The sequence below is a fragment of the Phodopus roborovskii genome, unplaced genomic scaffold (assembly GCF_943737965.1).
Source record: "Phodopus roborovskii unplaced genomic scaffold, PHOROB, whole genome shotgun sequence".
Classification (NCBI taxonomy): domain Eukaryota; kingdom Metazoa; phylum Chordata; class Mammalia; order Rodentia; family Cricetidae; genus Phodopus; species Phodopus roborovskii.
In genome coordinates, this window is record NW_026125295.1 from 6,766,910 (window position 1) to 6,793,272 (window position 26,363).

General features: G+C 49.5%; 1 protein-coding gene across 1 annotated transcript in view; it reads left to right on the forward strand.

The window, feature by feature from the left end:
* The first annotated feature begins 5,402 nt into the window (after positions 1–5,402).
* The window catches only part of Itga9 (integrin subunit alpha 9), a 289,334-nt gene continuing 268,373 nt past the window's right edge, over positions 5,403–26,363 (forward strand). The window contains exons 1-3 of the mRNA XM_051202213.1: positions 5,403–5,804; positions 23,632–23,759; positions 25,352–25,458. Coding sequence (XP_051058170.1) covers positions 5,617–5,804; positions 23,632–23,759; positions 25,352–25,458 — 423 coding nt within the window. The 5' untranslated portion in view covers positions 5,403–5,616. The remainder of the gene's footprint in view (positions 5,805–23,631; positions 23,760–25,351; positions 25,459–26,363) is intronic.

The following is a 26,363-nucleotide window of genomic DNA, read 5'->3' on the forward strand; positions in this document are numbered from 1 at the left end:
CAACGAATTAATAATTAGCAAGTTTTCTTTTTGGTGTTTTGGCTGAATAAATTCCCAGATGTCTAGAACTGTTTTTTTCCCCCACAAAACACCTCAAATTGTTGAATTAAGTATAAAACTGAGCAAAGGAAGGCTTGGCTGGTAAGAAAGTAAATATTCAGAAGCCAAAAATAATGAAAAATTCTAAAACAGAGTAAAAATGGGTGGTGAGGTCAGCCTCAGACTTGGGTGCATCTGGATCTAAGTGGGTCTCACAGGTGCCAGGGAGAGCAGGCAAAGCCAGGGACACGAGCCTGGGGTGCCGTCAGAGCTGGGGTGCAGGTCAAGCTGGGATGGCTTGTCCCATTGGAAGAGCCATCTGAGGCGGGTGTGGCTTGTTTTCTGTGCTCTGATAAACACTATGACCAAGTCTTTCCTTGGGTTGTGACCCTTGGTGGAATGTAAATGAGTGAAACGGGAGGCTGTGTTTTATCTGTCTACCTATCACCTACATCTGTCTACTATCGACCTACCTATCTATCCATCCATCTACCTGTTACCTATTATCTACCTATCTATGGTCACCTATTACTTACCTATCTGTATATTTGTTGCCTGTCACCAGTCACCTATCTAAGCCAGACATTAGGTCACAGCAAAGGTGGATCAGCAGTGCCCAGGCTGTTGCCAGAAAGAAGTACAATTTGTCCACGGAGAATGTTCCCAACAAAGACAAAATTCCAAGGAACGAGAGGTTGCAGCCAAAGCTCAGCACACACAAGGAAACAAGCTACACGGAGAGTGAATGCGCAGAGGCTGCGAGGTGGTTACAGCCTTCACACCCCTGGATGACGGGAGCTGGGAAATCTAAAGACCTGAAGGAAGCGGTCAGAGTGGGACTAGGAGCTGGACATGGGGACAACTGTGAAACCCCAGCGATGGGAGGCGGCGGGAGGAGGGTTTAAGGCCACCGGGTCATGTAGTAAGACTTGGACCAATGAAAAATCCTACCAAAGAGAAAGACACCAGCAAGATTGGCAGGTTTTAGGACCACAGGGATGCAACCCACAGACCAATATGTGCTTAATATGTGAAAAGGCCCTTTGTTAATCCCATCACAGAAGCAGAAGGGCTACACACAGTTCTTTAGTTAAAAATACAACATCGAGCAGGCTGGCAGCTCCTGCCTCATCCACACACATGCGCACACATGCACGCACACACGCACACATGCACACACACAAAGGCACACACACACACAGATATGTATGCATGAACACACACAGACATATGCACGGACACACACAGACATGTACACACAGACATATGCATGAACACACAGACATGTACATACACACACACACACACACACACACACACGTGAGCATGCATGTACATGACTTTCCCTCTCAGATTTACATACTTCTTTTTTTCACCCCCTCCCCCCCCCCCAGTTCACTGTGTATCACCAGTATCTGTACAGGGACATTCGATAGAGCTTGAGCATCCATCTGGAGTCACAGCTCTGAAGAAAATGATCCCCTTCCCCAGTGGCCCTCCCCCATCTGTGCTGAGGGTTTGTCTGGCTTGATCTTGCCCAGGTCTTGTGCATGGAATCCCAGCCTCAGTGAGCTTCTTCCTAGGAGCAGCTGCCCTGTCGTGCACAGCAGCCCTCCACTACTTTCTGCCCTTCTTTTCCCCCAGGAGCAGGGAAGTGTGAATGGACGCTCCATTTAGGGCTGAGCACTACAGTGTCTCCTGTTCTTTGCACCTTGACCCAGGGGTCAATCACCATCTATTGCAAAAAGATGCTTCTGAGCTGAGAGCTGAGAGTCGCACTGACCTATGGGTACAAAGGAAGAGGAACGTTGGGTTGTGATTTTGGTTAGAAAACTGGACAAGAGATGCAGTTTCTAAAGTAACACAGTGCCAGGAAGTAAATCTGCCTTCTGTGTGGACAGTTTGATGAGAGCTTTCCCTGTGTTCAGATCTTCACTGTCAGCTTGGTTGAAGACAGGGTTACCGTGGAGACACACCTCCAGACATGTCTGCTTCCATGACGGTTTGACTGAGGAGGGAGATTCACGCCCAGTGTGGGCGGCACCTTTCCATAGGCTGGGATCCCAGACTGGATTTAAAAGGGGGAAAGGTGAAAGCCAGTGGAGAGGCATTAAACCCTTCTTCTCTGCATCCCCTCTGCCCAGATGTGAGGAGCCGCAGAGCGTGCTCCCGCAGCCATTTGCCCTTCCTTCCCCACCGCATTGACAACTGTGAGCTGCAGTGAGCACTTTTCAGAAGACTCACGGATGCACCAGCCCTCTACTCAGCCATCCCAGAGACAGAGAAGCTTGTCCTGGCGGGGAGGAAATTGAACTAACTGTTGACCACTGATGCCAAACAGTATGAGTAACCATTAACCGTTCCCTTTCTATAAATTTAAAACCACCTCAAACAGCTCATGAGTACATTTCAAGGGCTTATCAGTTTATGGTGTCCTCACTATATTAACTTACCAGGTTGCCACAGTTGGTCAGATCTGAGATTTGAGTCCCTGCTTTTATTTCTTTGTTTGTTTGATTTTTCCCCCCAGTCTATGGCTTTCCTGCCATAATGCCAAGCTGGGGATCTCTTTTCTGAGGACGTGTGTGTGTGTGTGTGTGTGTGTGTGTGTGTGTGTGTGTGTGTATGTGTATATGTGTGTATGTGTATATATATAATTTTAATTAATTAATTTTTTTTGAGACAGGGTTTCTCTATGTAGCTTTGAAGCCTATCCTGGCACTCGTTCTGTAGACCAGGCTGGCCTCTAACTCATAGAGATCCGCTTGCCCCCACCTCCCGAGCTGGGACTAAAGGTGTGCGCCATCACCACCCGGCATTTATTTTCTTTTTAAGTGATTCCCTGGAACTGGTGTTACAGGTAGCTGTGAGCTACCATGTGGGTCTTGGAAGTGAACCTGGGTCCTCTGCAAGAGCAGCAGATGCTCTTAATGGCTGAGCCAATCTCTCTATCCCCAAATCTATTTCTTAAATGCTATCCGTGGATTCCAATGTATCGTCATGTGCAGGAGCCCCTGTTTAATGAGATGAAAGGCAATAGGTTTTACCAGCACCACTTTTAGGGTTCGTTTGTAAAGACTATAATCAGTGTGTTTTAGACAATGGAGCTTTTAAAGATCCATTTACTTTTATGTGTAGACAGGATTATTTGCCTGTGTATATGGGTACAGCATACACAACATACAAGAAGTACTTGTGGAGATCAGGAGAGGGTGTTTGATCTCCTGGGGCTGGAGCTGTTTGTGAGCCAATATGTAGGTGCAGAGAATTGAGCCCAGGTCCCCTGCAGGAGTAGCAAGTGCTTTCAACCTCTGATGTATTTCTTGGACTCCCGGTTCCTAACCTTTTCAAGTTACCTTTTCTACCTTACCTCTTAAGGATCTGTTAAAAATCTATGGGTCATGTTCACACACACACACACACACACACACACACACACACACACACACACACTTTTACATAGAGCTTAAGTTACTGTACTAGTTAGCATAGTTAGCACTAACTGTCAACTTGGTACAGCCTGAAATCACCTGAAGAAAACTCTCAATTGAGTAGTAATTGTCCTCATCAGTTTTATCTGTGGGCACAACTGTGGAGATGGTTGTCGGTTGGTGTGTGAGGGCTCAGACTGTGGGTGAGCCCTCAGAAGTGGGTGGTACCACTTCCTGAACAGGTGACCTATGCCATATCTAAGGCTGAGCATGGGTCAAAGAGCAAGCCTACAAGGAGGCCGGTACCATAGTTCCTCTAGGATTCCTTCCTCGACGATTGGCTTGGCTTCCTGTGCTATTTCCTCAGTGAGGGACTAGCCTGTAGACTGGGATAGCCTCTCTCTTGCCCTGGTTTGTTTTTGGTCACTGCATTTTTGCCACCGTTCAGAAAGGAAACTTGGGTAGGGGGACAGCCCGGTTCGCTGATAGTTTTATGTCAACTTGACATAAAGTCATCTGAGAGGCAAAAGCCTCAATTGAGAAATTAGTGATTGATGTGGGAAGGTTCAGCCCATGGTGGGTGGGGCCATTGCCGGATTGGTGGTCCTGGATTCTATACAAAAAGCAGAGGGAGCAAGCCAGTAGGCAGCGCTCCTCCATGGCCTCTGCACCAGCTCCTGCCCCCAGGTTCCTGCCCTGTTTGAGTTTCTGTCCTGACTTCCTTTGATGATGATGAACTAGGAATGTGAACAGAAAAACCCTTTCCTTTCCAGCTTGCTCTGGGTCACGGTGTTCATGACAGCAACAGAAGCCCTGGCTAAGATAGCAGTTACACATCAGGGCTATGCGGATTACCTGAACACAGTTTATCATCTAACAATTCTGCAGGTCACAGGTCTACAGGGTGCCACGGCGTGCCTGGACTGTGTTCCTGGAAGCAAGGGAGAAAATATTCCCACTGTCTTAAGGTTTTTTTGTTTTGTTTTGTTTTTTTTTTTTTTTTTTTTTTTTTTTGTAGCTGCCTGAGCTCTTTGGCTCATGGACCCTTCCCTCCATCTCCACAGGCAGTGGTGTAGCCTCTTTGTGACCCTACTACCTTTCTGATGACAGCTGGGGGAGGCTCTTCACCTTTAAAGATCCATGCGTTTTGTGGTGACTAGATAATTCCTAAACATGCCCTCCCCACCCCCACCCCCAGGCTCTTGAACTGGTTGTCACAAGGGCAAACTTGACTAGAAAGAAAGAAAACAAAACAAACAAAACACACAAGCAAGCAAAGCATGTGTTTAGTGTGAGTGAGGCTTTGGCAGAGGAGAGGGAGGGAAAAAGGGAGTGGTGGAGAGTTGGGGGAGTGTGGCCAGATCTTACCTGAGCAAACGTTCAGTAGTAACATTAAACTCGGACTAGTCAACTTCGTAGAGTCAGAGAGGAAGTTTGCCAGGGGCTGGGCTGCGGTGGGGTACTTGATGAAAGTGTATATAATTTGATTTGCAAGATTTGACCGCATTGCGTGTCTTCCAAAGGTGGAAAGCACTGGCCAGGTCAGGTCAAGGGGTCTGGAAGGTTGCTCCGCTCGCTTCCACGCGACTAAATTCTTACTAACACCAACTGATTCATGGTCTTGAGTGTTTGCCTCTGAATAAGAGCTTCCATATGGGCAGGGCCAGAATATTCACCCATCCTTCGCTTGGGTGGCTTTTGGGCTTGGTGTGAGTGTGACGCTCACGGGGTAAGACAAAAGGAAGAGATTCAGCCATCTGGACCCCCACAGAGTAAGAGACGCTGGCGAGGATGGAGTTCCTTGGGATCCAGCACCGGATCCAGCCGGTGTTCGTGGCGCCACGTCCAGCAGGGGTCGCTGCGGGCCCGTCCCGCCCGGCCTCCCGGGCCGCCCACCCCGCGGGCGCGCCTCTCAGTCCAGCGCCGCCCGGGCCGGGACCCGCTCCTTCTGAGAGCGCAGACCTCTCCACGGGGACCAAGAGGACGCGGCGCGCTGGCGGCCGCCCCTGGCCTCGCTCCGGCTCGCACCGCGGCTCATCGCTGCGTCCCGGGCTCCGACTCGGAGCGCACAGCTCGCGCCCCGGGCAGCGGCGTGTCCCGGGAGCCCCGACTGTGGGGCAGGGAGCAGGGCGGCGGCCGGCTGGGGATGGGCGGCCCGGCTGCGGCGTGGACGGGCGCCGGGGGGCTCCGAGCGCTGCTGCTGGCGCTGGTGGCCGCGGGGGTCCCGGCCGGCGCCTACAACCTCGACGCGCAGCGCCCGGTGCGCTTCCAGGGCCCGGCGGGTTCCTTCTTCGGCTACGCGGTGCTGGAGCACTTCCACGACAACACGCGCTGGTGAGTGTCTCCGCGGCTCCTCGACCCCGGCGGACACCCCGCGGTCCCCCAAGTCGGCCGCCGCCTTTCCGGCTTCTTCCATGCCGCCTCCCGTAGGGCCGATTTAAATGTCTGGCGGCCACGCTGACATCCCGGCCTGCTCCGGGAGGCCAGGGGAGTCCCTGGGGTCCCTGCCCTCCCGGGACTATCAGATGCAGCTGCTCTCTAGCCGCAGCAAAGTTACTTGGGCTATAAGCCCTTCAGGGGCCGCCGCTGGCTGGCCAACTGCCCCGTATCCTAACCCACCTCCCCGAAGGGCCCCCAGAAGGCCGGGCTGCTCTTGGGGACCACTCCATGTCCTTTTAGAGCAACTGCATTCAGGAAACGGGGACGTTGTGGGAGTGGGTACTGGGGGCTTGGGGATCTTCAGGAGGGGTACGGGTGGGGAGGGCTCCCACAAAGTCCCAAGAGAATCTGGGATACAAGGAGGCTCCCCCAGGGGGCTGTGTGGCTGGTGGTCAGGCTGGAGCTCATCTCCCACTTGCCATCCCAATCTGGAGATGGGATTTAAGAGGATGAAGTTTTGTTTGGATCAGGGGTCCTGTTGCTGACAGACGAGATGGGTGGGCCTGTAGAAAAAAGTAAGCCTCTCATTAAGCATCATTAGCGAAGTCAACTGACTCCATAGCAAGATTGCTTAGTGAAGATGGGTTCCCTCCTAGTCCACTTCCTTGGGATGAAGCAGCTGCACCACGCCCACCTTTTCATGGCAGTTAAGAATTGGGTTGTTAGTAGCTCCCTACCCTCGTTTTCGATGATATGTTACTGTGGGCCCAGGTGACAGCTAGCTCGAGTCGATGGTGTTATCCAGTGTGTGTGAGCATCCTTGGAAGGAGCAGGCTGGGAGACAGAGATTAGGAATGTGTGTGCTCTGGGCTTGTAATATACCGGGAGTCTGTTCAGAATTGGACAGGACTGAGGGAAACGAGGGTTTGTGGATGGGGGTCCTCCAGAAGCCCGAGGAAAGGAAGCTTCGTGACCCACATTTTTAGCAGTCGTGGACTTGGGAGAGCAGCCTCCGAGAGTTCTTGTGTGTAGCTCTCATCTACATCCTTTCCTGACATTGACTCTAGCCACGGAGTTCACAGCCTCAGCTGCTTCCTGCATTTGCCAAACCCTTCCTTTTCAAACAGCGGGCAGAACATTTTTCCTATGTTCAGCAGGCTCCAGGTCCACTGTGGGCTTTGGGTTTGGTACAGATATGGCTGCATAATGGTGAATACACACAATGCAGCCTAGGCATTAAACACATGGGAGGAGCTGTCAAAAATAGGGTAGGGAGCTGCTAAGGAAAGCCCTAGAAGCCAGAGCTTCTGTGGGAACTTCAAGCTTGAGCTGGACAGTGACCTGCAGTGATCACATGGTTCTGGGGAGGGGGACCAGGCTCCTGTCACCCAGATTTGGATGGACCACAGGCCACCGCCTCTCCAGTTGGAACCAGACAGGAGTAGACCCTGTGGAGGCAAAGGTGTTCAGCTTGCTTTGATTCTGGAAGAAGTTGTAAATAGATGTCATGGGAAAAGACAGTTTCAGCACCCAGGCTGCATTGTAGGTGGCAATACTGGAGTGTGACCTTGTCAGGGGAGGGCCAGGCATCTCTGTGGGGACAAGCAGCTGCCCTGCTGATCTCAGAAGTGTCCCCTCCTGCCCAACCACACCCTGCACTGGAGCGCCTGCCTCTGTGTTTCAGCAGCCCTCTGAATTTTACTATAAAAATCTTTTGAAGCAAATCGTCCTCTTACCTCAATGCCTTATTTTTTTTTTTTTAAAGTCCCGTCTTAATTTCTCTTTCTGCTTAAAAACCCTTTTCTCCTCACATTTTCTCTTCTTCCCTCATCTCCCCATCATTTTTGTCCTGGCTCTTAAGTATGGCTTCTTCTGATGCTGCTCCCTGCTTTGAGACGCGTGGACTTTGAAGCAGGAGAAACTTCATTTCCTCTCTCCTCCTTTTCTCTAGAGCTAGACCTGCTGATGGTTAATGGGACTCCAGACAAAGACTTCTCACTTGCACAGCCCCTATGGTAGCTCTGTGTTTACTTTCAACCCTATACTTGTAGAATAACTGTAAAGCTTGTCACTGCAAATCTGTAAGATTCCAGTCTTGTGAAATATGCATCTACCCCAACTCATTGCCTTACCTTTCAACTCTGGGGTTGGTTGATGAACTTGGTGACTCATTATAAGTCCCTCAGTATATTAGACAGTCCCTGAGCTCTTGGTCCTCTAGACTCATCAAATTATTTCCAGTTGTTTATAACTGTAATAGCATATGTAAGCATTATCGCAATGGAACACTGTGGATATTCTTAATTATTTCCTTCCAATCAATTCCTGGAATCAGAATTCCTGGGTCAGCAAGGATGACAGTTTCACAGTATTCTGTGTGTATTATAAACGTTCCTGGGAAATGGCAAACTCATGGGGCATTCAGGTTCTGGAGTTTGGTAGCTCTTTAACAAAAGACTGGTCTGGTCTGGTGCGGTGGGAAAGCAGAGAAAATTGCACGGGGTAACTTAGAAAGTTGACAGTCAAAAGCCGAGGAAGGGAAGGAGTTTCTACAGGGGAAATGACGTCAAAACCTGACTAGGAGAAGATAACTAATGTTAGGGAAACATTGTATCTTCTGTCCCTCTTCTGGATCAATCTTTCTTTATCTTCTTAGTCAGTATGCGATTTGAGACCTTTGTTTCATGCTAATGAGCTCCCTGTTTTAGAGGTGAAAGGATGTGTTGTACACAGGGCAGAGAATGTACTAGAAAGGGCAGGGAGAGCCCAGACCCCAGGTGGCAGAGCTGAAGCGTCCAGGTTGTGCTAGTCAGTGTCTGTTACTGTAACAAATGCCTGAGATGGTAAACTTACAAAGACAAAAGGTTCCTTTTGGCTCACAGTGAAGATTTTGAGTCAGGTCCATGGCTGTTGGCGCTGCTGCTTTTAGCTCTGTGGTGGGGGAGCGCACTGTAATGGCAGTACACGAAGGGGCAGAAATACAGGAGGCAGGCGCTGCTGGGCTGTTCTCTCTAAGAGTAGACTGCCCTGACTTCCCACAAATCTAACCCCATAAAGGCTCCCACCTCCCAGTAGTGACAAGCTGGGCCTAAGCCTGAGCTGCAGCATGTTTTACAAGACTCCCAGGTGCTTGTGTATGGCAGAGCCCAGGAAGAACCTCCACCGTGAAGCTGTCAGTTCTTGGATCTGTAGCTGAGATTTTATGGACCGAATCTGTTTCTTCTTGGGGGAGGACAATGCCTGAAGAAAGAACAGGGTTGACCTTGCCTTTCAGAACCCCTGTGTTAAGTCTCACTCCTGTAACCATAGCCCACACAGGACCCAGCCAGACCCAGCCTTGTTCAGAGTAGTTATTTGACAGACCCTTGTCACCATGACTTAGACAGCATGAGCCATAATAACCCACTGGCGTTTGTATCAGTTTTGGTGCAGATGTGAAAGTGACTGAGCTTTCTTTCTTTCTTTCTTTTTTATTTTTTTCTATTGACACCCAGAGAGTGTCTGCTCACTCAGAGCTCTCCTGTCCCCACCCTCCCCAGCCCTGATTCTTCTGGCATCTTTTGAACAACAGGAGTAGGTGCCAGGGAACATAGACAAAGCCAATTTCTGTCCCGTCCCATCTCTAGCAGTTTCTCAGCTGCAGAGCGGACAACTGTAACACTCTGTGATATAAATAAATGGGGCTGCCTACCCCCATACCCCCCCATGCTCTAGAGTCCAAAGTGGTTGGGTGCGCTGGCTTCCTCTCTGGCGACATGCTTCCTGCTTCTCCTGGGACAGTAAGAATGCTGTGCTCAGGCACTGAGCAAGCACTCGTAAGTGGCAGGCTGGCGGAGCATCATTGAGTGAGGAGACAGAGCAGCTCCAAGATTCCAAGATTTGCATTTAGAGCTGAGGACCCAGAGTTCTAGTCTGCTGCCAGATGCTGTTGACACCTGCCAGGGGTATTATGACTTTACACAAATATGGACCAAAACTAGACAAAATTAAGAGTTCAGTCTCACGGTCATGTACGAGTAGCCACACATGGCTGGTGGCTATGTCTGGGACAGCCCCAATAGGCAAATGCTCATCACGGCCCACAAGGCAGTACTGATTGAAGACTTAAAGAGCAAGGCAAGAATCAAAAACAACAAAAGTGGATTCTTAGCATATTTAGCTATTAAAACCCCATCAAGGTGCTCACATAAAAGACTTATGGAGCATGGAAAGGGGTGAGGTATCTTTTCATTCATAAAACACTGCAATGCCCGCCTATTTTGTGCTTATGGAAACTTCACCCACTGTGCTGTGGGACTCTCGCCTTGTGCCTCTCGCAAAATATCAGCTGCCTCATAGGCTGCAGTTGAGGGAGGCAGACACGAGATGGTTATTCAGAGGGAGGAGGGGGTTTCCTATGGAGGTGAAGGATTTGGAAAGAAGGCCTGGGATTTGGGGCTCCGCTCCCCAACCCCATGTGGCCTTGTGAGCAAACCCCAGAATCAGTGTTAGCCCTGCCATCCCACAACCCCACTAACAAGTGTCAGCTCGTCTGAGTGCTCCTTGAGCTCTCCTACTTAACTCTGAGCTGGCATGGAATGTATTTCCTCAGAGACTTTTCTGGACACCCATGCTCACACCAAGCTTCCCTGGTCCTGCAGAGTGTGTTTATTGAACCTCTGGGGAGGGGTTGGAAAGCACACTCATGGTGTCTGTGTTCTAAGGGGACCCAGAGAGTATTCTCTAGAGAGTTTCCCTGAAGATCCTGCAAACAGGCAGGGGTGCTGTTTCCCCAGCTGGTGCTGAATCACCTTCTTGACCAAGGGAGAACCTTCCAGGGCCAGAGGACAGACTATTTTCTCATGACAGCCTGAGTGTCTCCTAGTCCCTCCTATCTTGCTTTCCTATTGGCCAACAGTGCTTTATTCATTAACCAGTATGAGAAACATAAACAGAATGACATCTCCCATCACTGTGACCTGCTCGTGTGGCTGTTAATCGTGTCTTTTCTGATAAGGTGTGTGATCTGTCCCTGGAAAGCCCTGTTTTTGTGTTTATTGAAAGCAGACACTGTTCTCAGAAAACATTTACCTCCAATGGAGTTGATAAAATGCAAAACGAATTCCTCCAGAGAGTGTTTCTGGGTAAGGCCGACAGGTCTGTCGTATTATTCCTGGGCATAATTGAATTTTGTTAAAACATACATGTTTGTGTGTGTTCATGCACATGTATCAACATACATAGAGGCCAGAGGACAACCTGAGATGTCATTCTTCAGACACCATCCGCTTTGCTTTTTGTGGTTGGGTCTCTCACTGGCCTAAAACTTGCCAAGTAGGCTAGACTGGCTGGCAAGCCAGCTCTCGGAATCCCAGAGCCACGATTATAAGCATATGTCACCACACTTGGCTTTTTAATGTGGGTTCTGGGGACTGAACTCAGATCGTCAGGGTTGTGAGGTAAACTCGGCCAACTGAGTCATCCCCAGGCCAATTAACCGAGTCTCTCTCCTCCTTCCTCCACTGCAGACAGCCCGGGAGACTCAGAAATGATAACGGGCTCCGGGCAGGATCCACATTATTCTTGCCACCAGCTGGCTCTCGGAGTCTCAGTTTCTGATGTCAGAGGACTCAGGAGAGAGGCATTGAAGGCAGAGAGCCCCCCAGTTTTGACCCACTGGGGTCTATGAACTGTAAATCTTTTTAAGCAAGTGGATTTGGCTGACAATCAAGACAGAATAAGCTGTTTTATTTCCCCACCTCCCTTTGTGCCAGAGGAAGTCTTAGGGACTGAAAGCCGATCCAAGCTGGGGGGAACCGAGAGTCTGAAACAGAGGACTCACTTGGGCCCCAAGGCCTGCCCTTAGGAGAGCCACAGGGGTTGGTGTGGTGTATTGAGATTAGCAACGATGGCTACAGAAACACATGGGAAAGGTGGTTCCCGGGTGGCCGGAAAGGCCCTAAGGTGGGAGTGGGGGAGGAAGAAAGCCTCATGCCTGTTTCGTGTCCCTGTATTTGGGACAACTGGTCTTCCAGCATGTACTCAGCCTTGGGAGCAGCCGTGTGCTCTCCAGACAGGAGCTTCCTTATCCCTGGTGGGGGCTGGAGGACCTGGACTAGGTATTGATGTGGAAACAAGGCAAGAGGCTAGGTGAATGCAGGGGACATTCCAGAATGTTCCATATTTCCAAGAACACTCATCCTGGTGCCAGAATGACTTGGTGTGACAGCAGGATCTTTAATCAGAGACCGGTGGGATTATGGGTCCTTGAGTTTTGGATGTCCTGCAGAGCTGGGAACAGGTGCAGCCTACCTCATCACAGGAGCTCTGACTCCCACTCCAGGCTGTACCAAGTGTGGAAAGAATGTTATCAGTCTTTTAAAAAAAATCATCTATGTGGTTAAAATGCCTTACAGAAAACACTTGAGGGAGGAAAGATTTCTTTTGGCTCATGGTTTTTGAGAGCTGACTGGGTCCACTACTCCTTGGCCTAGCACATATGGATAGAGCATTGTGGTGATGGGTATGTGTGTGTGACTCAAGTTCTTCTTAAAATATTATACAGGGGGATCTACTTCACTGGATGGCACAATAGGGTGGGTAGCCCAACAATGGCTGTCCGCATCTAGGAGAGCCTGAGAGCTTGGTAGTTGTTTGGTCTGTGAAATGAGATACCTCATCAGGTCCAGACTCAAGCTGATGACCTGGAAGACTATGAAGAGTCAGATGCTTGTTACGATCACTCTTTCCCACCAGCCTGGTCCCACAGCCCCAAATAAACACACAGACGCTATATTAGTTGTAATACAGTTGGCCATTGGCTTGGGCTTCTTGTTGGCTAGCTCTGTCTTAATTATTAACCCATCTCTATTAATCTAAGTATTTCCATATGGTTTCATCTTTACCGGAGAGATGCTTCACTGTGTCTGTCGTCGTCCTCTCTTCCCTGGGCTCACATGATGACTCCTCTCTGCCTACACTTCCCAGAATCCTCCTTGTCTCCTAGACCCACCTATCATCCTGCCTCATTGGCCATAGTGCTTTATTCCTCAACCAGTAAGAGAAACATATGTGCAGAAGGCATCCCCATCAGATGCTTGTCTTTCATTTCACTGTGTAAGGCTGAAGCTGGGTTCTGATATGGCGGAGGATGATGCTAGCATCGAGGCTACTGCAGCATAGACATTTACTGACAGGATTGGAAGCTGGCAGGCAGCTCAGAGTAACTTCACCTCACAGCGGAAGGAAGGAGAGGGGACCAGAGCAAAAAGCGTTCTCCAAAGACACACCCACCCAGAGACCCGAGTCATCCGACCGGACCCTGCCTACTGCCTTTCCACTCCCAATGATGTCGTTGAAGGTGTGAAGGGATGGACCCATCCATTGGGTCAGAGCTCTCAAGATGTAGCCATCTCTGGAAACGTCATCACAGACACGCCAGAATATGCTTTGCTAATCTAGGCGTGTCTCATTCCAATTAATATTAACTGGGGCTAAGTAGCTCAGCCAATACACTGGTTGCTTACACATACATGGGGACCTTAAGTTCCATACAAAGCAGGATATGCTGGCATGTTGTTGTCATGGCAGCCACTGGGTGAGTTCCAGGCCAGTGAGGAAAAACTGTCTCAAGAAAAGATACACAGTGCTTGAGAAATGAAGGAATCCAAGTGTGTCCTCTGGCCTTTACATACCTCTGAACATGTATGTGTACACACACAAGCATATACACAGCTATTACATATGCCTGCAATCCCAGGGGGGCTGAAATGGTGAGAATCTTATACTTCTGCCACTTTATAGATGGTAGAATGTGAAAGCCTGGCCGTTTTTCCAGAGAAGAAAATGACCCCAGGAAAACAACAGGGGAATGAAAAGACTCTGATTTTGATCCCGCAGAGGCCTAAGCGTGCAATATTGTTATCAGACATGTGGTCATATGACCCAAGACAGGGTCAACCGCCTATTCTCCATTAGCCAACCAAAACAGCCAAATTAGTATGAAAGGCAGACAAATGTTTCTTCTATGTGACGTGCCCACACTGTTGAGGGTGGGGAGAGGTCAAGGGACATCCCCTATTCCAAGTCCATCTTCAGGTCTTGAAGTGGGTTATGATTTAAAGAGAATACATACTAGTTACGTACCAGCCAGTCCCGAGCAAGGTATGCTCCTATCTATTATTGTTTGGGGGCTCTGGTCTCTTCAGGAAGATGGGCCGTCAAGGTGGCAACACTGTTAAACCTCTTTCCAAGAGAAAAGTTCCCTCTCTGGCTGGACCAGTCCGAGACTTCTGGGGGCATTCCAGTTTCTGGGAGTCCCATTGTTTTAAAAGTCCAGTAGCCAAAGTGTGAAACACAAACATCACTTAGAATATCCTCATCCCTGTCACACAGCTTCCTTTGGACCCCAATGTAAACTTGATATTCTCATCTGTGAGGGGACAGTGGCCCTTGGTCACAACTCCTCCCCTACCCGTCTCCCTTGGTGCATCAGGCCCCCCCCCACCCCAGCATGACCCATGTGACTCTGCAGTCTTCTCCTCGAAGCTGTATTAGAACTCCATCCGCTTCATTATCTGATGACTCTCCTTCCCTTCTATACTCCAAGCTACAGTTTGTTTGTTTGTTTGTTTGTTTGTTTTTACCAGCCTTTGATGGACACTCTGTGTGCCAGAGGCATCATGTGTATTGTCAGCCTGATGCAGTGGAGGCTACCAGAGTTGTTGAGTCCCCTGTCCAAGATTACCCAGCAAACACACGGGTGGAGTTGTCATCGAATCCAAGTTGGTCTAATTAATGCTAATCCGACTACTTTGTGGATGAGCATTCTGCCCACTTTCCCTTTACCCCAGTCAAGCTCTTGCTCAAGGAAGTAAGTTCCCAAGGAGGAAAGAGGTGGCTCAGCTCCTCTCTCAGAACATTTTTGTGAGTCTTTGACCTTGCAAATGAAAGACCGCAATCCACCCACCGTGTGGTGTGGGGTTCCCAACACTTTGACACCTGCTGTGTCCTTTTGTGGCTCATCATATCGCTGTGTTGGAAGGGAGCCATGGAATAAATGTCTCTATTCTAGAGATGAGGAAAGAGAAGGCGAGGGGACCTGTCCAAGGCCATGTGGCTGGGGAAAGCAGTGCCGCTCCTGGGACAGTGCAGTAGTTAGGTTTCTAGCTACTGTAACCAAGTCCTTGGTGGGAAACAATGTAAGGGAGAAAGTTATGGCTTTAGCTCATAGCTTAAGGGTGGGGAAGGCAGGAGCTCCAGGTGGCTGGTCACATTGTGTCCACAATCAGAAAGCAGAGGAATGAATACTGGCTCTCGGTTCACCTTTAATACCCTAGTCTGGAATGGGTCTTCATGGCGGAATCGAAATCTAGCCAAGTTGGTGGTGATCAAGGCTAACCACCACAGCGGATTTGAGGCAAACCATTCAGGGCTTTCCAACACCTACCACGCCTCTCACAGGTTAGAGTCCTCAGTGACAGTGGTCCTGGGTGGGGGCGGGAGTCCTTCAGAGGAAGCGAGAGGCACTGTAGAGATGCAGCTCAGCAGCTGCTCAGGATGACTGGGATAGACTCAGCAGCAAGCGGATGCGTGACAGTTACTGAAGCCCAGTCCCCTTCAACAAAGGAACCTTCTTTCCAATGACCCTAAAGCCCACTGGCTGTCAGCAACCATCATTCTGGGCCTTGGGATTCCATGGCTATGAGGTTAGGCTGGGATCAGCAAGTGTTCTCTCCTGGGCCTGGCTCTCTCAGGTATTGGTGGTCAACCTCTGTGGTGGCTGGTTGGCCAGTGGTGCAGGATTGGCTTCAGCTGGATGGCTTGTCTCTGCTTTCTGTGACTTTCATTCTCTAGCAGGGTAACTTGGGCTGGGCACAAGGGTGCCAGGAGAGTCAGTAGAAGTATGCACGAGCCCTGGGGGGGGGCAATCCTTCATCTTCCTTCATATTCTATTGGCTAATGCAAGCTTCAGAGAGGAGGGAGCAGACATCACCTCTCAGTGCAAGGAACTAAAGGATTCCACTGACCAGGACGAGGATACAGGAAGGGTGGAGGACAGCGGCTGCTTCCCTAATGCGACTGGTGGTGAAATCACCCTCACCATCCCTGGGTTTCTGTGATGTCAGCGGAAAGCGTGAATAAATGCCTGCCTAGCAGAGCAGAAAATAGAGCTAAGTTCTAAGGACCTGTGAGATTCTGGGGCGCTGCCAAGAGTAGGACTAGGACAAGTGTCTGCTCACCCCTACTAGTGCTGAAGCACTTTTTTGAGCGGCCACTTTGTCCCAGGCACTGTGCCGGGTCCCTCATAGCATTCCCTTAGCCAAACCTCACAGGAATCTTCGTAGGTACATTTCCACCCCGCCCCATTCGATAGCAGAGGGAAACAGGCTCAGTGTGTTCAAGAAACGCATTGCAGGTCATACAGCCTGTGGAGGGAGAAGACAGGCGGTCTGGGCATCTTATACTTTATCACAACACTTAGGGTACAGGTGGAATGCTAGAGGCGTGGTTCAGATGGTGGAGAGCTTGCTTGTGTCACATGTGTGAAATTCAGCATTCCCTAAAGCCAGGCTTGGTGGTGCACATCTGTAATCTCACAGTTCAAGGGGGTGGAGGCACTGAGGATCAGGAGTTCAAGGTCATCCTTGGCTATATACTAAGTTCAGGAGCGGTCTGATGTACAAAAGATTCTGTCTCCAAAATGGAGGGGGCTTGTGAGACAACTGAGCCCGTAAAGCTCTTGCTGTGCAATTGTGAGGACCCAGGTTTGGTTCTTGGCACCCAAACAAAAAGCAGGACGATGTGGCACGTGCCTGGAATCCCAGTGTTGAGGAGCCAGAGACAAGAGGGTTCTGTATCTTCTTATCCAGCCATTCTAGATAAAGCTTGGTCTCCAGGTTCAGGGAGAGACCTTGTCTCAAAATATACGATGGAGAGCAATAGAGGAAGACCCCCAGCCTTGACCTCTAACATACACATGTTTACTCACACATGTGTATCTACGCATAGAAACACAAAAATGAACACACACACATGCATGCTTAACCCCGCACACAGACACACCACCATTTACACACCACTTGTGAACAGACACAGCACCATGCACACACACATGTGCATGCTTGCTTAGTTGCGCACACAAACACGCCACCATATATACACATGTGCATGCTTACCAGCACACAGACACACCACCATGTACACACATGCACATGCTTTCCTATACACATAGACACCACCATGTACACACACCTGTGCATGCTTGCTTAGCTGCACACACAAACACACCACCATATATACACATGTGCATGCTTACCAGCACACAGACACACCACCATGTATACGCATGCACATGCTTTCCTATACACAGACACATGTACACACACCTGTGCATGCTTGCTTAGCTGCACACACAAACACGCCACCACGTACACACATGTGCATGCTTACTTACAAACTCACCACCATGCACACACATATGTCACAAAGACACACCACCTTGAGCTCACATGTACAAATAACCCAGGTGGTACTGTTAAAGGGCCTAATAAGCCTGCAGCTTGGCCACCTGGAGCCTCGGTGTCCTGAAAGGTCAGGGAAACTACCTGAGAAATTCTGGTCCATGGCCCCAGGTTATAAGCACTGGCTTCTTGTTTTCCCCCTCTGGGATGAAGCTTTCAGCGTGGTCAGGGGGCCCCAGCACAATTGTCCACTCTGCTTAGCTGTCTTGTGCCTAATGAGGGCCAGGCAGCAGATCCCAGGGTTCTCTGCACTAGATACACACTGATTAAGCTCCATTCCTGTCGCCGGGACATGGGTTTGGTTTGGAATAAAATGCATAAAAACAAATCTAATGGGTCGGAAGTTTGTAATCCCCACTCATTGTCCTCAAACTGGCTGTAATCTTGCCCTGAGGTATGGCTTCCAGGGAGGCGGGAGGGGGGCAGGGAGGGAGCCTTGAGACACTGGTGGTCCCTGGCCTTCACCAGGAAGCAGCTGTGCCTCTGCCTAGTCCCTGCTACTGCTCTCCAAGGAAGTGACCTGCACATGAAACAGGAGAATTCAGAGGGAGGCGGGGCTGCCACGGGGCCTTTGCAGCCAGCTTGACCTCATGTAGGAGAGCAGAGAAAGCACCTTTACTAGAGACGCGGAAGACACGGAAGTGACACTCAAGCATGTCCAACCTTTAGACATTGTCATCAGTGCAGTACACACACACACACTCATACACTCACACACTCACACTCTCACACACACACACACACTTACACACACTTACACATACACAGTCTTACACACTTCTCACACACTCACACAACGCTTCCACACTCACACATCCACACATTTACACACTCACACACTCATACATACACATAGTTTCACACACACACTTCCACACTCATACACACACAATCTCACACTTTCAGACACACTCACACTCTCACACACACTTACACACACTCACACATACAGTCTCACACACCTCTCACACACTCACACATGCTTCCACGCTCACACACTCTCACACTCACACACCCACACATTAACACACTCACACACTCATGCATACAGTTTCACATTCACAAACTCACACACACACTTCCACACTCATACACACACAGTCTCACACTTTCAGACACACTCACTCTCACACACACGCTTCCACACTCACACTCTCACACACACTTATACACACTCACACATACAGTCTCACACACCTCTCACACACTCACACATGCTTCCACACTCACACACGCACACGCACACTCACACACGCTTCCACACTCACACACGGACACACATGCACACACGCACGCACACATGCACACATGCACGCACACACACGCACGCACGCACACATGCACGCACACGCACACACACACGCACACGCATACGCATACACACGTGCGGGTGCACACACACCTCAACCTATTTTAAGTAAGTTTATGATTTTGTATTGGGCCTCATAGCTATGGTGGTGAGCATGTGACTGTCTATTAGGAAAGAGTTGAAGGGATAGGAGAAAGAGTCCCCTGGCAATGGACGCTAGGCTCAGAGGCCACCACTGTGCAGCACAGCAGTGTAACCCAGACTCCCAGAGTGGGATACACACAAGAAGTTGCCTTCATCGGGAACCAGCTTCATGAAATCCTAACTGTTGCTGGAGGATAAATAGATGGGTGTATGCTTCCGAAGAGGTTTATGAGCTACTTACGAGGGAGGTGGACCTTTGGTTAGCACCATGCTGGCAATGTCGATGTTTGAGAAACCCAAGCCAGTGGCTGGAGTTCACCTCTTCCGTCCCGTGAACCTGGAGGGAATAGAAAGGCTTTCTTTATGTACTATACCCCAGTCTTGAAGTGACGGGCTCCAGAGTCAAGTTGTAACCTCAGCCTGCCCACAAAGCCTCCTTGGGCATCCTTGAGTATGGTCATACACATGAGTAGCTGGTAGCAGGAGGGACACGGGGCATCTCCTTCCTGGCTGGCACGGTCTGAGAAGGAGGGAATTTGGGTGACATGCTGTTATGGGACTCACGATGCAGCAGGCAGTTAGGGCTTGGGGCAAGTGTCAGGGGCAGGTTCAGTCAGCTGCTTCTCCGCCTGTGCAATGGAGAGAAGGCTAGCAGTCCTACAGGTGCTGCCGTAGGGCCACACTTGAAGGAGCAAGCAGAGATGGGAAACCGCTTGATGCGCTTATCTGATGGGAGGATGTGGCTGGGGACATAAAAGTCTCTGATAGGGTACCTGCTCAGAGGAAAGGCGTGGTCTTCTCTAGGGCACCCGTGAAGATGTGAGGATATTTGAAGTACTTGGAACATGACTTGGTAACCCAGAGGACAAAGAAAGAAAAAGTGGGTAGCATTCTGTCAGCATCACACCCTGAACTCTGAGCCCTTGTAATCTCCGTCTTTCAGAATCAGCCTGGCCAGCAGCCAGTTGAATGAGCTTCAGACAGACTACACTCCAGGGCTGGCCTGCTGCAGCCGTCTTGCTGGACTGTGGCCTAGGTAAAGAGCCAGCATTGGGCTGCCAAGGAAGCCACAATGTTCTGTAAACACAGAGGCATTCTCCAACACGCCATCCTGTGTGTGTCAGGCACGTGCATTTACACACGCGTCTCTTTAGCTCACATCACAGGATCTGAGAACACCTTTCTTTTGTGACCTGCTGGATGGACCAGAGGGATGCTAGCAGGTTTGAATCAGCAGCTGTTGTTAGGACCACTGAGTGCTTTGGGCTTGGAAAAGCTTAGAATCCAGCGGGTCTCTTCTCTGCTTTAGTCTGGCAGACCTTCTGTCCCAAGTCTTGGCTCGAGGATGAGAGAAGCAAGTACCTGGGCACTCTGCTCGCCAGGCTCGTTCCTGCCTGGCTGACCTGGGAATTGGGAGTCATGGTGCCAGTTGGCAGTTCAGGATTGTGGTGATAATGTTGGGGGCATGGTGGACCTACAGCCTGCTGCTTCCTATAGTCGCTTTCTGACTCCTGTGGGCAATGGGTTTCTCTCTCGTCTTTGTTTACCGTGACTTCAAGGTTATCCCTTCTTCAAGAATACTTCCTTATAACGTATTTGGTCACACCTACCGTTCACTCCACAGTCCTTCTCCTCCCGGTCCCCTCCGTCCCATATCCCCTCTCCATCATTTCATTCTCTTTTCTTCTTTAATATTTTTTATTAAATTAGTTAATGAATTCGTTTATTAATTTTGAGGCAGGATAGCTCTGCATAGCTCTGATTATCCCGAAATTCATTACGCAGACCAGAATAACTTTGAACTCACAGAGATCCACTCACCTGTGTCTCCAAAGTGCTTGTATTAAAGGAGTGTGCCACAATGCCCAATCCATTTTCTTCTTAAAAAGAAAATAAACACCCACTGAGTCCAGTGCTTCTCAGTGCTCAGGGGTCATCCTTGAAGAAAACCGTTTCTCCATCTCTGCTCCTCGGCAGCCATCCCCGACCAGTAGCTTCTCAGCTAGGAGGCCCTCCTGCTCCATGCTGGAATTCTGACTGGCTTGTTCTCACACTGGTCTTGTGCAGGCAGTCACGGGCTGTGTGAGTTCAGGGGTGCAGTGGTTCCATTGTTTCCAAAAGATGTTTTCTCCCAGCAGCCCCCAGTCAACAACCTTGCTCTTATAATCTTACCAGTCCCCTTCACTGATGTTCCCTGCGCTCTGGGAAGCAGGGGTGTGATACATTTGTCACTGGCTCCCTGCACACTGACCAAGTGTGGGTGTTTGTATATGTCACCCAGGGCAAGCGGAAGTTTCTTTCCTGAGAGGAAGGACTAAACTAATCTATAAGTGTAAGGGTACACGTGCAGAAGACAGCTGGACGCAATGGTGGCTTTTTATTTCATTTCTGGTGCGTGGTGCTGGAGATGGAACCCAGGGCCTCAGACAGACTCCCTGGTCCCTGTTACAGGATGAGTTATGAACAGTGGTTGTTTGCTGGGTTGATGGGAAACTTGAGTCTGTGGGAGGCTTCAGACCCATCACTGGGGTTTTACATTTACACTCCCTAGCCCCTAGGGCTTGACATGGCAAGCCATGGATGTTTTAGCCATCTTCATTTGTCAGTCTGATAATTCTTTTCACCTGTGAAAACAGTGGCGGTCTAAGGCAGACTCTCTGACCTACTCACTCCAAAGACTCAAGCTCAACCCAGAAGGAAGGGGGCGGGGTGGGGGAACCACCCATCAGTGTGGCTTTATTCTTGGGTTTGAGTTAGAGCATCCAGAGGCTGGCCAAGCCTCCCTTGTATGGCTGAGCGAGGCAGCAAGTCTGACCTGTGTGGGAAAGGCCCCCTTAGTCCTCACGGACACAGGGCTTCTGCTAGGAAATGGGGCATTGGAGGCACATCATTGGTGGGGATGTGGAGTGTGTGTGTCCTCGCTGAGGTCCTGCAGGGGCACATAGCAAGGCTGCTGGGCAGGGACCCTCAGTGTTGGAGGGTTAGCTCCTCCACACACCAGCAAGATAACCTTCCAGGAGCAGATGCACACCTCCCAGGGTTAATCTGAGAAGACATAATTCCTTGCCAGGACAGGGGTGTCTCTGGGGTCCTCAGGGCTCTGCCAGCTTCTGGGGTAGGAATTAAGACAGAACCTTCATGCCTCCCTGTGGCGCCTGACATCAGGCCCCAAAGTGGGTGGCTCTGGTGGCTTCTGGAACAGAGCAAGGAGATCCAGGACCAGCTTTCTTTACCCCAGGGAAACTACTAACTTCTGCTTAGTCTGGTAGTGGTGCAGTCTATCCCAAGGCTTGCTGTATCTAATGTCCTGGGCTGCTCAGCTCTTTCCTGTTTCCTGGCTGCTAGAGACAAGGGACAGCTCGGGTCCTCTTTGAGCATGGGCTTGGAACCTGCAGCTTGAGCAGCGATCCGGTTTTTGTCTGAGTGCCCTCATACAATGCCTTTTCCAAGGGACTCACTGCTCAACTCACCACACACTTGCCTAACTGTTGTTGTTTAGTCTTCTGTGCTGTAGGACTTGGGCTGCTACCTTTCTGAAATATGCATAATACTCTAGAGCTGGAGTGATGGCCCAGTTAGCAAGGAGCTTCTATGCAAGCATGAGGGCCTGAGTTCAATCCTCAGTACCCACTTAAAGCCAGGTGTGCTGGTTCCTGCTTGTAGTCCCTAACTGGGCTAGGAGAGACAGGTGCATCCTTGGGGCAGTGAGAAAGCCAAACAGAAGATGGATAGAACCCAAAGAATGACAACCACACACACACACACACACACACAAATGCACACACACACACAGACAAACTCTAGGATAGATTTATTTTTGTAACACCTTGAAGTGAACTTAATGTTACATCCCTCTTTGGATTTTGCACCCAGGAGGCCCAGACTGATTCTCCTACCACACCCTACCCTACTGAACCCTACTGGACCCTACCCTACCCTCCTGAACCCTACTCTAACCTACCCTACCCTCCTGAACCCTACTCTACCCTACCCTACCCTACCCTACCCTGCCCTACACTACACTACCCTATCCCTCTAGTAACTGGTAACTAGTAAAGATGAGCATCTGCTCATATACCTACTGATTGTCTTAGTCATGCTCTCTATTGCTGTGACGAAACACCATGACCAAAACCAACTTGGTGAGGAAAGGGTTTACGTGGGTAATTCTTCCACATCACAATCTGTCACTGAAGGAAGTCAGGGCAGGAGCCTGGAGACAGAAGCTGATGCCGAGGCCATGGAGGAGTGCTGCTCACTGGCTTGCCCCTTATGGCTTGCTCAGCCTGCTTTCTTACAGAATCCAGGACCACCAGCCCAGGAATGCACCACCCACAATGGGCTGGGCCCTTCCACATCAATCACCAATTAATAAATAGAATACCCTATAGGCTTCCCGACAGCCCACTCTTATGGAGGCATTCCTCAATTGAGGATTCTTCTTCTCTGAAGACTCTAGCCTGTGTCAAGTTGACATAAAAACATAAAACAATCGCAGTCTTTGATTCATTTTTCTTTTTTTTTAAATTGGTGGTTTTACTTTAACTTGGTGTGTGTGTGTGTGTGAGTATATGAGTGTGTGTGTGAGAGTGAGTGTGCATGTGAGTGTGTGTGAGTGAGTGTGTGACTGTGTGTAAGTGTGAGTGAGTGTATGAGTGTGTGTGAGTGTGTGTGAGTTAGTGTGTGTGTGTGAGTGTGTGTGTTGTGTTGTGTGTGTGTACACACACAGTAAATTAGTATGGCTTCCTGATACGTACTCACATTGTTCACACACCTCTTCTTCTCCAGCACGGGATGTGACAGCATGCTTTTTCTTTTTGATGTGCAGGGTCCTTGTGGGTGCACCGAAGGCAGAATCTAAATATAGCACTTCAGTGAAGTCCCCTGGAGCTGTGTTTAAGTGTCGAGTCCACACCAACCCTGACCGGAGATGCACCGAACTGGACATGGCTCGAGGTGGGTGGACATGATTGTCAACATAGAAATGGGACTGATATTCTCACATTTTATTCTTTTTCACCTGCCTTCCCTCTGTCTTACAAATATGATTGAGAGCCTGTTAGTTAGTAAGCACTGGGATATGCCAATGAACAGAGGAAACAAGGAATCTGTCATCTGAAGCCTTGACAACCAGTAGCCAAAACAGACATTAAACAATAGAGTAAGAGAAATCCAGAGGGAAGGTGTGTGTTAGGATCAACTCTCTATTGGAAGTTAGAAGAGGCCTCCTTGGGGACCTTTCTGGGTATGGAAGGTGACTGGTGCCCAGCTGGGGAAGTCCAGGAAGTGAAGTCTCCAAGCAGAGCAGTGGCAGCATCATTGGTAGACCAGCTGGAATGGTTCTGGTCCAGCTGTGCATATTGGGGAGGGCTTGCCTTGAGAAGACTGAGATGGGAGAATTGAACTCATACCTCATCCCTTAGAATCCACATGAAGAGCTGGATGTGGTCACACGAGCCTTCTTCCATCTCAGTGTTAAGGAGGTGGAGGTGAGAATCCCTTGGGACCACTGGCGAGCCAATGTAGCTAATCCTGTGAGCTCCAAGCTCAGTGAGAGACTCTACCTCAAAGTATAAAGTGGAGAACAATTGAGGAAGACTCCTGGTGTCAACCTCTGGACTCTACATACCTGAACACACACTTGAATGTACATTCCCAACATATATGCACATACACAAACATATAAACCCACACACATGAATGCACACCTCCAACATGTGCACACATGTAACGAGTATGGTTTTCCTACGCCGCCTGGTCTTGTCCTGCCGCCGCGCCAGCCCCAATTAACACACAGAGACTCTGTATTTGATATTATACTATTGGCCAGTTACTACTTTCTTATCGGCTAGCTCTGTCTTAAGTATTAACCCATTTGTGTTAATCTATGTATTTTCACGTGGTCTTCTTACCCGGAGCCGGCTGCCGCATACTGCTCTCTCCAGACTCTCCATCTTGGCTCCTCCTTACTATTTCCTCTTCCTCCTTGTCTCCTAGTCCCTCCTATCTTCCTTTCCTATTGGCCAACAGTGCTTTATTTATTAACCAGCATGAGAAACATATACAGAATGACATCTCCCATCACACACACACACACAAACACATAAATGCACTCCCCCAACATGTATGCACATACGCAAACATGTAAACACACACAGACATGAATACAAACCCCCAATGTACACACAGAAATGCACATTACTAACGTGCTCACACACATACAAAATTGTAAACATACACAGCAAAGCAACAACAACAAAAAAACCCAAAGAAGTGTCCTGCTTTTCTTTGTCAGAAGAGGAGCCTTGTCCATGTATGACCTGCTATGTGAAATGTTCCTTAAGGTGACTTCTTAGACACCTTTTGCTTCATGGTGATTTGCTGTGGATAAAGAGTGGGCTGAATGAAATAGCAACATTTTGTTACAAGTTTCTGTCCTGTTGACATTTTGTTTCAAGTACAAAAACTTGAGCCCCCGGGACAACTGTTGGAAGGGCAGCCGGCTGTACCACTCTTCAAGGCATCTCTGGCCTCTTTTCTCCCTCTAGGGAAGAACAAGGGTGAGCCCTGTGGGAAGACCTGCAAGGGAGACCGAGATGATGAGTGGATGGGGGTGAGCCTGGCCCGGCAGCCCAGAGCAGATGGCCTTGTCCTGGTAAGACCTCTGGGGAGAGGGCGACTTGGGACAGGGCGGCACCCTCAGAATGAACGACTCACCCCATAGGCAGGCCGGCTAGCATAGAAGCCAGAGCACAAGCTTTAAGGCTCTCTGTTGCTGCTTTGAGCCATGCCCACCTGCAGCTTCAGGCCACATGCAACTGCATGCAGCGGAGGGCAGCTGTGTACGTGGCCACACAAGACTGCAAAGCCATTGAAAACATCATGAGATGCTTTTATGACATTTCAAAGTAACTCAGCTGTGTGAACCTTGCTGGTGACGGTCAAAGGCTGACATGCCCAGGACTTATCTGTGTGTTTTCTTTAGACAAACTGGGCTGAGGGCGTAGCTCACTGGTAGAGTGTTTTCCCAGCAAGCATGAGCCCTGGTCAATCCCAGGAGGCATTAGGAGAGAGAGTGGGGGAGGGGGACACAGGTAGAAAGAAGTTTGTAATTTTGTTTCCTACTTGTTGTGTTTGTCTTCAGGTCAAGGTATAATTTACATAAAATACACAAATCTTGAGGTTTTAGCAAATGCACATGTCAGAACATCCCAGGATGTTCTCTGTATCTTTATCTAATCATCCCCTCGAATCCCAGTGGCAGCCACTGCCTTGCAAACATTGCTGATGGTTTTTCTAGAACTTCACGTGAAAGTAATTCTGCCATGTGCTCAATTCCTGGGACAACCACACTGAAGGGAGAGAACTGACTCCCACAATTTACCCTCCTAAGTACACACACACACACACACACACACACACACACACACACACACACGCACACACCAGGCAACAATTACTATAATAAAAAAGAACCTCCATGAGAGAGGCTTGGTTTTTAGGCATTTTCTCTTTCCTCTTTTATACTCTCCTGCTGAGGTATAAGCTAAGACACTCAAG